This window comes from Amaranthus tricolor, chromosome 10 (assembly GCF_026212465.1).
Source record: "Amaranthus tricolor cultivar Red isolate AtriRed21 chromosome 10, ASM2621246v1, whole genome shotgun sequence".
Classification (NCBI taxonomy): Eukaryota; Viridiplantae; Streptophyta; class Magnoliopsida; order Caryophyllales; family Amaranthaceae; genus Amaranthus; species Amaranthus tricolor.
Window position 1 is genome coordinate 7,952,214 of NC_080056.1, and position 18,453 is coordinate 7,970,666.

The 18,453-nt window shown below is 28.7% G+C and overlaps 2 protein-coding genes across 3 annotated transcripts; one reads left to right on the plus strand and one right to left on the minus strand.

Annotated features, from left to right (window-relative positions):
* The first annotated feature begins 3,033 nt into the window (after window positions 1–3,033).
* On the plus strand, window positions 3,034–6,992 carry LOC130825875 (KDEL-tailed cysteine endopeptidase CEP1-like). The gene is made up of 4 exons (XM_057691324.1): window positions 3,034–3,549; window positions 4,614–4,849; window positions 5,457–5,597; window positions 6,521–6,992. The coding sequence occupies exons 1-4, from the start codon at window positions 3,096–3,098 to the stop codon at window positions 6,773–6,775; spliced, it is 1,086 nt and encodes a 361-aa protein (XP_057547307.1). The 5' UTR covers window positions 3,034–3,095; the 3' UTR covers window positions 6,776–6,992.
* A 432-nt stretch (window positions 6,993–7,424) lies between these two features.
* On the minus strand, window positions 7,425–18,269 carry LOC130825876 (uncharacterized). 2 transcript variants are annotated; one of them, XM_057691326.1, is made up of 7 exons: window positions 18,038–18,269; window positions 17,392–17,461; window positions 12,644–12,706; window positions 11,912–11,959; window positions 11,753–11,812; window positions 11,548–11,607; window positions 7,425–7,763 (listed from the first exon to the last, which is right to left on the minus strand). In XM_057691326.1, the coding sequence occupies exons 2-6, from the start codon at window positions 17,446–17,448 to the stop codon at window positions 11,554–11,556; spliced, it is 282 nt and encodes a 93-aa protein (XP_057547309.1). In that variant the 5' UTR covers window positions 17,449–17,461; window positions 18,038–18,269; the 3' UTR covers window positions 7,425–7,763; window positions 11,548–11,553. The 2 variants fall into 2 exon arrangements, with proteins under 2 accessions (XP_057547309.1, XP_057547308.1); XM_057691325.1 differs by lacking the exon at window positions 18,038–18,269 and adding an exon at window positions 17,645–17,990.
* Between the last annotated feature and the right edge of the window lie 184 nt (window positions 18,270–18,453).

Here is an 18,453-nt window from a genome sequence, read left to right on the forward strand (position 1 = left end):
AGAAAAATGGAGAGAATAAAAGAAAAATAATGTATTTTTTTTTTGTTCAGATAATAATTTTAAAAGAAAGAATTTGAAAGAAAGTGCATAAAAGCAATTTAAACTTTTAAATTTTGTTGCAGTGTAAAATTAAAAGAAAATAATTTCTCCTTTTTCGTTCCTTTGCTTCCCTCCTAAATGAACAAGGAAAATTTTTGGTATTATTTTCTTCTTTACTTTCTCGTTCCTCCCTTCATCTTCTCTTCCTTTTCTTTCCTTCTTTAACTTTTATACAAACAAAGTGGTAGCATTACTTACCTATAACTTCCTTTACGAAAAAGGATTGCAGGGTTCCCTCTCCTCAAGTTCTGCTTGATGGTGAGTTACATTTCAACTTTCTACCTTTTTAGTGGTTATAGCCCCAGATAGAGGTGCATAATGGGGCAGGTCGATCAAACAGGTTAAGAGTTAGGTTACTTTTAAATGGATCATTAATGAATTTGTTTGATAATGAAACAGATCATTATAGGGCTTTGTTGTAAAAGGTTAGGTCTTATCGGGCCGATATAGGTCATCATTGGGCATAGTTGCCAAAAAACTACTCTCACGTTTTAAACATTATATATATATATGCGGGTTGACCCAATGGCTACGTAATCGGACTAAAACATCATTGGTTGAACTATTTTAAACAGGTGGAGGCAAGTCAAGTCTAAATGGGCATCGACCCCCCAATCCCAACCCGACCCGATTAACAAATCTAATCCCATGATATATTATTGACTTTATCACGCCCCTCAGACAAGAACTCTTTAGGATAGAATTGTGTATGCGATAAATGCCCTCCTCTCACATGGTATTTAAAATTCCAATTGAAATATAAGGGATAGATAAGATTTGAATATGTGACATTTTATTACGTTGGCTTCTGATACTATTTCAAGGAACTAAATCAACAAAAAGCTTACAAAGTTACAAGTCTTGTCTGAGACCGTCTCACCTTGAGACGAGCACATACAATCAACTTAATTCTCCAATTCATCATTTTAAAAGCGTTAAAGATCACTTTAGGTTACAAGTGATCACTTGGGATGACAAAATAGGCGGGTGTACGGTATGCACTCCTCAATACCTATACCCACGTCCTATCCACCATCCATGGCGGGTAGAATTTTCATACCCACGTCTGTTCACTTGATTATACATTCAAACTCATCCCCACCTACTTTGGCCTATTGGATATACGCAAGATGAGTATACCCACCTTACATTCACTCCAAGTTCATACTATATACTTTATCAATCCTTAAAAATTTGTTCGTATCTGGTTTTGTTTAAACCATATAATGTATTAAAAAAAAATTGATTTTCTTAAATGTCAACAGTTTTTAACTAAAAATATACAAAATTAATATAGATAAATACGTTGTAGATGTAGGGTAGACGACTATGGATGGGGCGGGTAGGTATCGGGTGGGGCAGGTGGGTGTGAGGATGGGCGGGTGGGTATAGAGCGAGTAAGACCTCATACCCATCACCTACCCACTTATTCATGGCGAGCAAGACTTTTCATACCCATACCCACCCATTATCCACTAAAATCATACCTATATCCGTCTCAACTAAGGCGGATACGGTGTGAGACCCGTTTAATTTTACATGTCTGTCATCTTTAGTGATCACTTTAAAATTATAAGAACAATTATTTTAAATCTTTAAGTGATCACTTAGCTTTATATTTGATTGTAAGTGGTCACTTTAAAGTTATAATTGATCACTTTAAGATTGTAAGTTATCATTTTAAAGTTATAAGTAAGAATGAAATATCCCATTCAACTCAGAATATCCGCCATCTAATTTCAAAAACCGGATAATTTATCCGATTTTTGAAGATAAGATGTTTAGGTTTCAAATTTTTTATTTATTATTTTGGTAAATGAAGAGTAATCCGAGCATAGAGAGATGAGGGAAAAACACCATGATATCAATGTTTTAAGGTAAAGGACAATTGCAGTTACAAATGTAAGATAGATATTTGAAACACAAGACGAAGGCAAACTCTAAAAAAGATCGTCATCCCACATTCTTGTTAATCCTAACAGCTCACGTATCGCCATAATTCGATCCCTCAAACATACTAACAATGAAAAAATGATTATTTTACAAGTTATTTATCCTAAAATATATTATGCTTATAATATAATGTCGTCACGCCATAACCATATACAATCCTTTTTTTGTTTCATCAACGTGTAAACAATGATTCTATTAACGTTAAAGTTCCCAAACTAATACGATTGTTTGTATATGGGATTCTTGATTGAGGTAATTTCACTAAGAGACGGTCTCTCAAAAGAGTAGCTTGATAAATAAATACGATTAAATTTGATTTGACTTATTTTGAGTGATTGAGAATTCATTTTAATTAACGAGAAGAGTGAATTGGTTTTCTATGCAGGTGGTGAGGAACAAATTTCTATCACTAGTTGTAGAACTTATTAAGGCTGGCGCCAATGGCATAGCTATCTTTCTAAACTTCTTTTCCAAACATAAATAGTTATACAAGGACACCTAAAAAAATGTTAATATTACCTCCATTTTAATTTGTTTGTTATAATTTGACTAATAGCGTCAAAACATTTTTGTCAAATTGAAACCGAAGGAGCATAACAATGGTTGTCATATTGGTAAAGTTAATATTTTAAAACTAAAAATCAAAATTTCGTCACCGTCATCGTCTCTATGAAAAACAATAAATTTCGCGTCTTTAATATTTCACCCAAGTTTCACTAGTTTTTTTCACAAGGTCAATGAAAAAAAATATTCAATTACTGTGTCAACTCATAATTGTCAGATACTAAATTTTCAAATTGAACTATAGAGAATGAATTAGGGGGGCTCTAATAAGGAATTGACTCCATAGTATGTGATTTCCTCAAATACTAATTAACCCATCATGCACACTCCCCTTAACTATCTATCTATGTCTTTTGTAAAGTTTTCTAAGCTATAAAACTCCCTCATTGGTTTTAGTTTTCCATTTCCCCCCAAAACTCTTCTTTCTTCTCTAAAGTGATCATCACACAAACATTTTTCCATACCACATAAAACCAGTCATGGATTACAAGAAATCCATATTAGTTGTGTTCATGGCCTTAGCAATAGTGATGATAGGCCTCTCCTATGGATTCGATTTCAACGATAAATTAGACTTAGATTCCAATAATAGTTTATGGGAGCTCTATGAACAATGGCTAAACTATTACAGTGTATCAAAGAGCCTTGATGATAAGCAAAACAGGTTCAATGTGTTTAAGGAAAATGTAAAGCATATCCATCAAGTTAACAAAATGGATAGGCCTTATAAGCTTAAGTTGAACCAATTTGGTGACATGACAAATCATGAGTTTCGGGCCCACTTTGCCGGGTCCAAGATCCTCCACCATAGAATGTTCAATGGGAAGAACACTACTCAAAGTTTCATATATGCAAATGCTGATAATCTCCCTTCTTCCATTGATTGGAGGAAAAAGGGTGCCGTTACTCCTATCAAGAACCAAGGCCAATGTGGTTAGTATAAGATTAATTAATTTGTTTGTAAAATTTTGAGTGTGATAGACTAAACAACTCTTCTTGTATGAGATCGTCTCACCATATATGAGACGGATTCATATAATTAGTTTATTTTTGTAATTAATTACTTTAAAATTGTAAGTGATCATTTTAACACACTAAGGGGTGTTTGGTATAAACTTTTTAATACCAAGTAAGGGATTCAATTACCATTACTCTATATTTTTTGTTTGTTATAATATTAACTTAACCAAATCCCTTTTTTGAGGGTAATGGATACTCTTATTTTGTTACCACTCATTTATATCAAGTAACAAATTTCTTTTCTATGATCAAGTAAGTATTTTTCTTATATTTTTATACCAAACAACATATAACTACAATCCATACCCATACCCTTACTCCTTTTTATCATTTTTCTTTTCATTATATTATATGTTCTTATACCAAACACCCCCTAAATATACATGAGCCAGCCCAATAAAATTGATATAACCATGAGACTGTCTTATTTAAGAATTTGTGTAGAGTAAATGGGCTTCAACGTTAAGAAATCTATTCAACTGTAAGATTTGAATTTGTTACCTTTGTAATGTTGACTTCTGATATTATATTGAAAAATTATTTCAACAAAAACATATGCTAAATGTGTTTATGACATCCCACAATGTTATATATAGTATATCCTCTATCATGATATGTTAATTACTTTGTTAATGAATCAACTGAACCAAAAGCTTCCTTGACTACATAGTATCGTCATAATCAGTGTGACCAAATTGTTACGAGTTTGAATCTCAACCACCTCTCAAATTCTAGTGGAATATTTCGCATTAAGTATGAATAGGGCCAGTGCTACATCCACACTTCTAGGCTTTAACGCAAAGGGCTCTCGTGTGAAGGGCGTGTTAGAGACTCAAAGTATATAAGATATCCTGATGTCTCAACTATCAGCTTAAGCTTTTTGTTGAATTGATTCCTTGACAAATTTATCATAAGGTACTAGTTGAATAAAATAGTAGAAATTGTGCTGAAAAGTTTATTCTATGATATATAAATAGGAAGTTGCTGGGCATTTTCAGCAGTAGCTGCAGTTGAAGGTATAAACCACATAAGAACAGGAAAGTTAGTGTCATTATCTGAACAAGAGCTTGTTGATTGTGATACCGAACAAAACCAAGGATGTGATGGTGGTCTTATGGAATGGGCGTTCGACTTTATCGTGCAAAATGGTGGTCTTACCACTGAGGAAATTTACCCTTATAGAGGTCAAGATGGAAGATGTGATACACTTAAGGTATTACTCTACGATTAATTATTAAAACGTCGTTTTTCTAATATTGTTGGATGAACATAGGGCACTGTTGGAAAAAAAAATTAAAGAAAGTAAGTATGATAAAGTAATAAAGGTAAAACTTAAAACTACTACATTGATTAATTAGAAAAATAGCATATTTATAAGTTTACAAAGTCATAAAAAAAACTACCTAAATATAAAGACTAACTCTGGATAATGGATCAACATGATCTCACTAACTTTCTTATTTCTAGCAACTAATTTTGTGGGTCAACATGATTCTATTAACTCTCATATTTTTAATAACTATATAATAACTAAGTCCTAAATAATAGCTATTTTAATTTTGATTCAAATCTCAACAGACACATATGCTTCTTGCCCTTATAGGGTTGGACTTGAACATAAATTAAATTACATAATTTATGTTCAGGGCCGGCTCTAAAAGGGTCCAAAGGGGTCTATAGTCTGGATACATCTAAAAATATTAGAAAAATGACGTTTTAATAGTTAATAGTTATTGGCCTATGATTAATGTTTTTGTGTCGAACCTCTCAAATATCATATTCGATTATTCATGAACTATGTTGTTCAACCATGAATGTAGATGAACAATCCAAAAGTATCAATTGATGGGCATGAAGTTGTACCAGAGAATAATGAAGAGGCTTTATTTAAAGCTGTTGCTAATCAACCTGTGTCTGTGGCCATTGATGCTAATAGTCTAGATATGCAATTTTATTCCGAGGTACGGAACATTTACATATTAAGACAATTTATGAGTTATTGTTTATGGACATTAGGCCGAGCCAAATTATTATTGAGATGTTTGGTGAAAATTAAATATTATTTTTTAGCTGTTTATTTAGAAAAAACGATAATTGACAAGCATAAAATCAATAAAAAGTTATTTATTACACAATTTTTTTATCGTTCACCAAACAGAAAAACCAAAAGTCAATATAATCAACTAAAAAGACCAATTTCCACACACCTAAAGTAAGTATTTAGAATTGGATAATATTCATGGTGAGACCATCCGTAATAGGTTGGCGCAATATAATGTACACTTACTGTTTTAAAGAATTACTTATAACCTTAAAGTGATCAGTTATAATTTTGAAGTGATTAATTAAAGAATTAAAATAATTATATGGGTTCGTCTCATGATAAGACAATCTCATACAAAACTTGTTAATAAACATGTGTTGGGATGATTTATCTCACATCGATGAATTAAAAATAGTGTGCACATTTTATAAGTCATTGGTAGAGATGTTCAAAACAGAGTCAATGATCCGATATTTATCCAAACTTGAAACCGAACCCGACGTAAACCGACTTCAAAATAAATTTAAAATACTGTAAAAATCAATGTAGACGCAAAATCCGATTTTGAAACAACCCGAAACACATGACCCGATGAACCGAATGAAAACTTTTAGTCATTGGAGTCTCTTCTTTCATTATCATATGATTTCAGGATAATGTCTCCATGGCTTATAAAATTTGTACACTTCGTATTTTTCCGGTTATATGCCGACATTAGCAATAAGTCAGGTACAACTTAATAACATGTAAAATAGTCCTATTTTAATGCTAGAATTATACTAGAGTTGATATTCCACCTTTAAATATTGTCATATAGTGGTATGTTTGGTTGAATAACAGGGGGTGTTTGATGGTGAATGTGGAACACAATTGAATCATGGTGTAACAGCAATAGGCTATGGAACAACAATTGAAGGAACCAAGTATTGGATAGTGAAAAATTCATGGGGAGAAGGTTGGGGTGAAAGAGGTTACATAAGAATGAAGCGTGAAATCTCCAACAAACGAGGTTTATGTGGCATTGCAATGGAAGCTTCTTATCCTATCAAAACTTCTAAAAATCCTGTTCAATACTTCAATAAGGATGAACTTTAAGCTTCTTATTCATAAAAATATGTTTTTATAAAGTTTAATTAACTTTCAAATTATGTTATTACAAGAAGATTCTGCATGTTCTAATTGTTGTTGAAAATAATCTAAGAGCTACTCTCGTGAGAAATAGTCTTTCGATGAGATGATCTCAAATAAGGAACATATATTCTCATAATATGTATGGCATGGTCTATATTTAACTCATATATAAAGCCTTTATGACGTAATTTGAGTCTGCAGTTTTAGGTGTTCATTAATTTACTTATTTTGATCAAGTAAAAAGTTAGTATCCATTCAATGGTATTATGGTTTCTGTTTTTTGGTTTTTTGATTTTCAGCGTTGTATGATATTATGTAAAGATAAAGGACAATTCCAGTATCCCGCACAAGGCAAGGTCCAGATGAGGGTTTTGTCTTTCCCGAAAGAGGCGGACAAACCATACCTGATACCTTCAGAAAAGAGTAAAGAGGAATACGCGCAGTCAAGAAACCCCCGATTAAAAAGGATACAAGTCCTATGTTGAATAAAAATTAGTCATATTTATTGGAAACCTGACATGATGATTATGAAAAATGACAATAAAAAAGTGAAGTACAATTTTTCTAATCAAGTATAAGTAAATACATAAGATTTGTGAACAGATAACAATCTGAATTAATGAAACTACGATCATTGCAGATGATATCCGTGTATCCGACACTCTTACATGCTTTTTTCACATTGTTGTTTAATACTAGTATACTACTTTCTTAAAAAAGTCTTTCAATGTGATACAATTTTTATATGGAATTATTTGATACAAATTTTATAAATGCAAGATTGATATCTATCTTTAATGTCGAAAAATCTTCCTCAATACAATGTTTATATATATAGGAAAATATTGGAAAACATAAATCTAGCAGCCTTAATTATTGTTTAAACGCTTATATTTATAAGTTCCGTGGAAGTGAGCGACTAAGCTGCATGGATAGGAAGAACCTAATTTACCTGCAATAAGCAACAAATCTAAGTTAAGTGGTATCCCTTGCACAAATATACTTATGATTTTAGTTTAATCCTATTAATGATACTTAATTCACCCAAACTAACTTGGGTATCTATGAGCTTGTTTTTTTTTTTTAAAAAAAAAAAAAAAAGCTTAAGGATGAGCTATTATAATTAATTAAAAGTTTGCCAATTATTCATTACAAAAAAAAAATATGACCGTAAAAAAAATGAACAAATGCTTATCGCACTTTTTAAAAAATACAACGATTTAGTGACGGTAAAATATTCCTTAGTTATAGATGTTAAAATGGAGACAATTTGGCAATCACACAAGTCGTCGCGCATTTCTAAAATTTTATTCTTTTATTCAAAAAAAAATTAGCGACGACTTGGCTATAGTCTCACGCCGTCGTCAGTCGGGGCGACCACCTGGTATCATAACCTGCTCTTTGCCATTTATTTTCTACAAAAATCATTTTAAAAATATTTTCTTTATTTATTTATTTTTTAAAAATAGTGACGTCATGGCTAGGTGGTCACAATTTTCTTTTAATTAAAATTTTTTCATTTTAAAAAAAATTATTTATTTATTTTTTTAAAAAAAATTGTGATAACCTGGCTACGACGCCAGGTCGTCACCATTTTCATTGTTTAAAATTTTTTTAAATCTTTTTATAAAGATTTTATTTTAAAAAAATATAGCTACGAATAGGGGTCGTAGCCACGCCATCGCCATCTTTGGTGCGGTTGTCATGCCATTGTCAGGTAGTCGTCATTCTTGGTGTAGTTGTCAGGTTCAAACATTGTCTATAAAAAGAACTCATGTCTCCATTCACAACTTCATTTTTGATTTTCTCATCTCCCAATTCTCAACTTCCATTTCTTATTTCTCATCTCTAATTTTGGATTTTTTAACTCTTATCTTTCTTTCGGATTTCTCAAGACGTTTTCTCATTTTGGATTATTCAAGAACAAATTCATTGTTAATAATAGGGCAAAAATAGAAGAAAAGTTTTTTATTTAAATTTGTATAATCTATATTAAGTACTACTCCATCCATTTCATATCTTCTTCTCAAATAGAAATTTACGAATTTTAGTGTCAAACTTTTACTATAATTTCTCATTGATAATAAGAAAAAATATATTGATGTTGGATCTTGTTAGATTCATCTCAATATATATACATTCTAAATATCAACTTTCTAGAATTTTTAATAACTCACAATTAAAATTATTTGATTTTAAAGTTTGCACTAATCTGCAAAAAAGCAAATAGGAAGAACATTTGAAAACAGGGGATGTAATAATATTTAAACTAAATAGATGTAAATATTAATAAATTAAATATTTAATAATAAATTAATAAATACAGTTATGGTAAATAATATTAACATATTTATAAAAATAAATGATAATAATAAAAATAATTTTTATAAAAATATATAATATTAATATTCATAATAAATAATATTAATGTTTATTATAAAATTAATTAATACATTAACAATTAAAACGTATGAATTAAATTCATGGGACAAAATTATATTTTAAATTTTTTTTGAAAAGGGCGACGACCTAGGATCATCATTCATCACTAATTTTTTTTCATGAAATTATTGAAAGATGGCGACAAGATGGGTCATTGCCTGTTTGGACAATGTCGTGCATAGCATTGCGTTTTAATTTAGCGTTCACTTAAAATGGCGACCAGGGAAAAGACTATCACCCAACCGTCACTAAAGCGTCCGCTAGGCGGCGATATTGTGTCTTCGATATTTGTGTGTGTTTTGTAGTGAATATTTATATTGTTTCACCTTGATTAAATAATAAAAAATATTTTTAATAAATAAATTTTAAATTAGATGAATTTAACTTTAAAATAAGTTAGACAAAAGTTTCTATAATTAGATTTTAAAAATTGATTTCTAGATTTACACACTATGTTTTATTTTATTTAATTAGCCTTTTTAATAAATAAATTTTAAATCAGATGAATTTAACTTTAAAATCAGTTGAATAAAAAGTTTCTATAATTAGATTTTTAAAATTGATTTTTAGATTTATACACTACTTTTTATTTTATTTAATTAGTCTGCACTAAACTATTAATTTTGTGAATTAACATCTATATAAAGAACTATACAACAAATAAAAACATGCAACACTTTGAGCCAATCAAATAAATCAAGCTAACTAACCAACATTAATAAACATGAATCAGTGTCAGACTTTCTAATATCAAAATCCAAAAATTCCTAATCAGTAACCGTGTTTTGTAAATCATCACAAAAAAACAAATAATAATAATAAAATAAACAAAATTAAAAAAGATAAATTGTAATAACAAAATTCTCATCCTATCAAATCGTACTTCATAAAGATGATTTGTTAACCTTACAAATAACTTTTATTTATAAGACCTTCTCTATCAATTACCAGGCCCGGCTATTAAGCTGTGCAATCTGGAACATCGCACGGGGCCTGAAGCATAATTGTCGAAACTAGGGGCCTCCAAATAATGTATATAATACATAGTTAGTTAGGACTAGCGTCATTAATAATTGTGGCTCAGTGGCAAATGGTAATGCGTGTGGCGTGCCGTTTGATTTAATGAGGGTTGAGGGATCGAAACCTACTAGCTAGGATCTCTTTAGTTCTTTTTTGTTTTATTTTTAGACAAATTATTTTCTTATTTATAAATAGAAAAATAATGCCAATTGAATAAATTTTTTATTTTTAAAAATAATTTCCATCTTACAAAATTGCTATTTCTTTTCAAAGTTTTTTTTTATTTAGTTTACATGCTCCTATATGTTTATTATTTTGATGTGGTTAAAGATTTATATTTCTTATATGGTGAATATATTACAAACAAAAACATGTGACATGTTGATACTAACAAAAAATTGATTCTTTTTCGTAATTAATAGGTGGTGTTGACAAACCAAATGAATTTTCAAGTAGTTTTTGAAAAAAATAAAAAATTTATCAGGAATAATATAATATTTTGCTAGTTTCCTACAATGATACCAATTTTTGATCATCCATGAATAATACCAACTTAGGAGTGTTTTCCTAGAACATTACTAACATGTTAAAAATCATACCATCACTAACATGTTAAAAATCATACTATATGAGATTATATGACAAAAAAAATTAGTAAAGTAATTAATAAACTAAAGTTGATATAATTCTAGGAACAAAAACCCTTAGGTTGGTATTATTCATTGTTAATCAAAAGTTAGTATTATTATAGGAAAATTAACAAAATGTTATATTATATTCACGGTAATTTTTCCAAAAAATATTGTTAAAGATACTTTCTAACAAAAACTTAATCTTTGTAAGTATTTTTGACAAAAAATTTATTCAAGATAGTTGATGATAGAAACCAATTTTCATAGGTAATTTTTGACTAATTTTAATTTTTATTATTGTTACATAACATTATTATCTTATAGATGGTTTTTTTTTTAAAAAAAAATTGTAATAGAACAAGGAGATTTTTTTCTAAATATAAGTACAAATATTGAAATTAATAGTCACTAGATTATTCCACATTAAATGGAGAATGGACCCATTTTTTTTAGTACGGGGTCTTTATTTTCTTTGAGACGGCCTTAAAGTTAAAATTAAGATATATTAATTAATGATTATTCACTAAGCATATCATTTTTTTTTTGGAAAACTAGGACTATCACTTATAAATTAAATAATTTTTATTTGCTAATAGAAAAATCACTTGACGCAATTTTTTCAAAAGAAAACTAAAGACTCACATAATTTCATCCTGATGTATAAGCTGGTCTACGAGGAGGTAGCTGTTGGTGAGGTGTTCTCTGTTAAAAGAAAACAACATTTTTGAATTTAATTAAAAATTTTTAAGTAAAATTTAATTGTAATTCAAATTTTATAAACGGAATAAATATAGTCGGTAAATAAATACAGTCACAATTTAATTAAATGGGTTTATAAAAATAATACCTGCAATTTAGGACGTAGCGACTCCACAGCTACTGTTGTTTTTTGGTTCATTGCTCCTTGCTGAAATAATTATAATTAAAATTTAAAATTATCTTTCAAAATCTTATTAGATTGAATTGAACCCAGTTGAAATTTGATTTAGAAAATCACTAAATGTACCTTGCAAAGAGCCCAATCCGCTGAATCAAAAAAAGCTCGCTCATGGTCCTGTTTCAACATATAAATTATTCACAAATTAATGAAAAATAATACTCTTTTGTCCCTTCATGTTCGTCAGTGAAAGTAATATGTTGTGAGTGAAAATGTCACTTTTAATTGCAAAATTAAAGAGACAGAAAAAACATAAATAAGGTGAATGGTAATATGTTATTAGGTTAGATGGAAAATCATGCAAATAATAGACCAATATTAAAGAATATATATGGTCGGATAAAATAAATCAAAGGAATATACAATAACTGATCATGCTTTATTTAATTAATTAAAAAATAAATCAAATGACTTAGATTTTTTCTTAGAATAATGAACAGTTGAGATTGCATAATTGTGGTGGCTGAATTTAAAAGTCAACCACTATAGAATTACCCTACTTATTGGTCAATTATATTCTACAAATGGACAAAACTATTAAATTAAATTACATTATTATTTATTTATTTATTGTTTGTGTGTAAAAAAAAAAAACCCTTTTTGCAATACTTTTGAGAAATGAATATGACTTTACTTTCCTACTTTAAAATTTTAAATTGTTGAGAGGATGAAGTGACCTTTTGGATATGAAATGTTACATTAAAGAACCTTAAACCACCTTTTGTCCTTGATGATTATAAATAATGTTCCACTCTTAAGTCTTAATTGGTTTAGAAATGAATGCAACGTAAAAGTATTTACCTTAGAGATTAAGGGCTTCTTTTTGGGCACAAGTCCTCCATATTTCTTATCATTAGATGAAGACTGCAAACCAATAAACAAAGCATTACTATGTATCATATATACTCTAAAAACAACTCTATAATAAGCTTAAGAGATAATTAATCTCATATAAAATGGAATAAATTGAAATTACTTCACTTCCCTCATTTTATTACTCATTTCTCAATCTCCTATTATATATACTCAATTACATAATGAAACTTTTATAAAAGCACCCACACAAGATCCAAATCTTCACTAGCTAATTAAAACAAATTTGTTCAACCTCTAGTCTTGTTTACCGTTGGAATGATTTGTTTCGTATCAATAAATTATAGATGGTGTGCACACTTTATAATTCATTGAAGTTCTTCTTCCTCCCATAGCCATAAGATTTTGGGATAGTATCTCATTGGATTATAAAGTGTATTCAAGTCGAGTTTCCATTATTATATGCTGGCATTGACAATAATTCAACTCACTTTAACATTTACATATAACTTTTTAAAATTTTAAACAATATCTTTCTGATTTTGACTAATATTTCTCAATTCTAGATATTCATAAGTTTGGAAAGTGTAAACTAGTTTTGAATGATTTGACCTTGGCTAGCTCATCCTAGATGAGAATTCAAAGTTTCAACGATTAAATTGCCTATTTTGATCAGAGGTCAAACTTAGTTTATCACTTTTCTTCTTTGAATGAGAATAAGAGAAAACAAAAGAAATACATATATAAGAATTCTTAACAAATAGTAGCGTTTTAGATTGTTAACTAATCAAAAAAATTCATCAAAAGAACCTCCAAGGTTAATAACTAATAAGAATCTAATAAAATATTTTTTATCTCATAAAATTTACATTACTTTTATTTTAATTGGTTGCACTAGATTAAATAAGACAAGACCCTAAGAGAAATGTAAATGGAAATTGCCGACTGATTGAGACTATTGAAAGAGGATCTTAATAAAATCAAGTAGTCATGATTTTAATGAGTTTAAATGATGGTTTTTCTTTTCTTTTTAAGTGGTGATGGTTTGTTTAAATAGTACCACAATCTTTTTAAATTGTTGTGTATGTGTTGTCTCCATCAAAATGGTTAAACACGGGGACTGACCACAATACTAGTTGGACCCGACTACATGTGAATATTCATCCTACTGCCGTGGACTGTGGGTTGCGGCTGCCTTTCTTCGTCAACATGGGTTCACTTAGCTTCCATAATTTATTAACATTAAATTACTACTTATAAATAAGCTCAAATTATTAACATTAAATTACTACTTCATTTATTTAGATCCATACAATGAGGTGATTCATATTCTATTTGTTTTTTTGACTTTGCTACACAATATAAAAATATAAAAATATAAACTTGAACAAGACGTTTTATTATGAGACTCTTAATTTGGGCCGACTCAATTCACGCGTGTAACAACATTTTAATTTTCTAAGTATTTATCAATTTTGACTTTAAAGGTATCAATTTGAATATTGATACCTTTAAGGTCAAAATTGATACCTTTAACATCAAAATTGAAAAATGCACAAAAAATTAAAAAAATGACCAAATTGTTACATGCGCGAATTAGGCCGACCCAAATTAACAGTCTCATTATGAAGTCGTCTCGTCCATGACCAGCTGATATAAAAAATTAAAAATTTTCATTTTGATTTTCATAATAAAGTTAAAGCCACATAAGAGTATTTCTTAATGTCTAGTCCTAGATAAGTGGCGGCATGATATATGCGTTCATTTAACTACTCCCTCTTTATTATTGGATTAAATCAAATAGAAAGACAATAATTTTTAAGGAAAGTGAGAAATTGTATAAATATGATATTAAATAGAGAGATTGAATAAATTGTCAAAATGATATTAAAAAATAGTTTAAATATATAGATGAGATGGGCAGAAGAGACTGAGGTAAAAAAGACAAACCAATCCAAGTGTGAAAATATCTATCATCACAATGATTATAAATACAATTTTCCGCTTCTGGAAATTTCAATTAATTAATTATCAAGATTACTATATTTACTAATGAAGAAAGTAAACCCTTGCCCCTTTTTTTTCACTAAAAAAACCCTAGTCTTCATGGTTAATTTTGGAGCTATTATTAATTTTATGGTTAATGGTAATCGCTTCAATATTTTTATTTTTGGTTTTTTCATTTTTAGTTACAAATAAAATTCATTTTTCTATATATATAGAGTTATTCTATTAATGTATTAGATTCGATCTACTCATATATTGGGTTTTAGAGTCTCTCATGGTGAGAGTTTGAAGCCTTGCTATCAATTCGACGGTAAAAAGGTATATAACGTCATCACGGGTGTCAATTCTGCTAATACAATTACTATTATCAAACTTATCACTATTTCAAAGCGACACTAGATCTGAAGACTCCCTCTGAGGAGACTTTATCAAACAGCGATGTAATAGAGGGAATATTTCAGTGTTAGATCTCTTTTATAATGATCGTAACTTTTTCTATATAAAAATTTGTTTGTTTAAAATTGTTATGCATTTGATTTATTATTGACGGAGGACATTTTTATCAATGAATTATTAGAGTTCTTTAAAAAAATTATTTACTAATGAAAATATTATAGCTTTACAAATGGATTTTCTGAAAGAAAAAATACAATCTTATGGGTATTATTATTAAAGTAAGAGAACAAATCATCACACATTCTTCCTTTAAATAGTTCTCATTTGTAAGATTTATTGTAGCACTATTCTCGTCTCTACTCATGCATAGAAGATATTCTAGAGCATATCTTAATATCCTTCCCAATACTCCCTTTGTCCCCTTAAATTAAGATCAAAGAGAAAGTAGAATATTTTATAAGAAAAAATTAAATATTTATCAATAAATAAATAGAAAAATTGATGTATAAATAATATTTAAAAGAGAGTTAGAATATATAGATGAGATTAAAAGAAAGTTGTGGATCCATTTCTAAAAATAATAATAATGCAAAATAAGATGGACAACTTAAAATAAAAAATAATGCTAAATGAGATAAACGAATGGAGCGTACCTCTAGACTAATTTCTATATATAGTATTATCAATTACTATTCTTTCCTTTTTGAATTGCATCAAAAAGAAATGAGTTTATTTTTAAGAAAGTAGTAATAAATTAAAAGAGAGAATGATTTGTGTGGATGAAATTAAAAGAGAATTAAAATGTATGGATGAAATTAAAAGAAAGTTGTGGGCTATTGTCCAAATATAGAAATGATGCAAATTAAGTGGGACAGACTAAAATGAAAAATAATACAAATTCATTGGGACGAGGGAGTATTTAAAACTTTTATTTGTTCCATTTCATCTGAAAGAGTGGCATTACAAAATACAATATGCAACAAAGTCATGAAATGAACCTCATCAATAAAGAAAAGTGAAAGATTGTGAAATTTTTATGTAGATTTAAAAGGGAAAGAAAGAAGACAAAGATAAATTGGACGACAAAAGTAAATAAAAACAATAGATATCTAAGAAATTTATATGTTGAGGATCATAAGAGCTATTGTTAGGCCCCATAATTCGTCACATAATTATCTTGTAGATTTACTTATTTGGACACTGTAACAGGATACTTGTAGGCTCGGATCCACATACTTACGGGTAATAAGCATTGATTTGCTTACACACTTGATTAAATTTACTATTTTCCAAAACTATATGGCATTAAGAGGATTATCCAATAAATAGTATATTCTATATAAAATTCACGCCCTACTATTTTTATGATGTAAAATCTTCCTGATATATATAGTTATTTCGACAACTATATTAATATATTATTAGTTCATGCAATACACCATAATTAATGGGACAAAATAGTTTGACATTATTGCTTATTGTTTGTATTATCATACTCATTTTGTGCATGTATCAATTATGTATCACGGTGACGTACCCAATAGTTGAAATATTCCAATTCAAACATAAATGAAATGAGGTAATTAAGATATGATAAAATTTATCCATATTTGAATGTAATGCCAAGTGTAGAGAATTCATCAAAGATTATGCAAAGTATAGAACTAGTCATTCTACTAAAAGTAACCTATAAAGATCATGTTTGGTTGTTGGTTTCACCTAATAGGAAAAACCATAATTATGATGTGCATGACTATTTTTTCATCCAATTTTTATTAAATTACAAATTCTTAAACCATGGTAATCAACCATGAATCTAGTTTTGATTCCATAATGCAATAATTTTTTAAAAAGGATCGCATAAGAGGAGTGAGAAAGAAAAAAGGTAAGAGAAAAATAATACTCTCTGTGCTTCTAAAATAACGTCATTTAACATAAAAAGCTTTTGCTTATTTAAGTCAAATTGTGTTATCTTAAAAGAATATATAGAGAAAGTAAATGGCAATTATTTATATAATTAAATTTCATGAAAACATAAATAAGAGAAAAAGTTACCAAATAAAACAAATGAAGAATTTAATTTGAATATAAGAAAAGAATTAAGATATTTCAATGTAATAGGAGTAAATATTATTCAAAGCTATAATTCATAATATGCTCGAGTATACATAAAGCAGGTGGTAGAAGATTTTTTTTATAGAACAATCGATAACCAAAATCTAATCTAAAATATAAAAAACGTATAGGATAATAAAATTATTTGCTTCGCCCCTAATTAATAATCATTCAAGTAATAAAAGAAATTAAAAAAAATGAAGAAAATTGTAATTTACCTCATCTATTTCTTGTGAAGATAAATAGTGTTCACCTTCATTACTATAATTCGCCATTTATCAGCCTCCCCTGTTTCAAAACCATGGCGCATTCCCATTAGAGCTGACAGGAGAAGGGCAAAACAGAGAAACAAGGAAATAATATACTACACTTAATAATTTATTTAATTATATCAAATAAAAATATAAATTTAATAAATAAATAAATATACAAACAAATAAATAAATAAATAAATTTGGTTGTGTAAGTAACCTTGAAAGTGTTTGTGAAAGCTGGGAGCCAAAATCGAGAAAGATTAACAAGAAAGGGAGGTGATATAAGTGGCAAACAAAAAACCTGTGACTTGTGGTATTAAATAGCACAACTCAATCCGAATAAAGAAGAATCTAAAATAATAAAGTTATAGATTTAAATAAATAAAATATTCACTCCATCCCCCAACGTTTATAAATTATTTCCTTAGTTTTGAAAAAAAGTTAAATTTTTTATTTTTATGAAATGTAAAAATATATACGTTATAAAACCCTAATAAATTATAAATATTTAAAAAGATTGGGTATGATATTTGGTGTAGTATGCTATTCATATGTGTATTTTTTAATTGGGTTTAGGTCTTATGTATGGGGGTTTGGTATCAAACATTACCTTGTATTAGAATAAAGGAGGAAGGGAAGATGCAAAGGCAAAGGTAAAGGAAAAGACTAGTAGAGATAAACATTGAGAGATGTTTGGGAGGGAATCAAGAAAAAGATGGAGTGTGATGGTTAGAAAAGAAGATACGTCAACATGTAATTACAATTACAATTTCAAAATACTCATGCATTAAGCATTCTTCATTTAGGAACATTAATTTTAGACAATTAGGTTTGAATTTGGTGTCTTTTTAGGAATTTAACGTTAAATTTTATCAGATTTTTTATGTTTCAATTGAGATAGCTCCCTTACGCACGTATTTTAATTGACAAAAGCTAACGAACGCTCTTAGGGCATTTGTTAACAAAAATAATAATAAATTTAAAAGAGTAAATCAGGAAACAAAATAAAAAATAGATAAAATATTA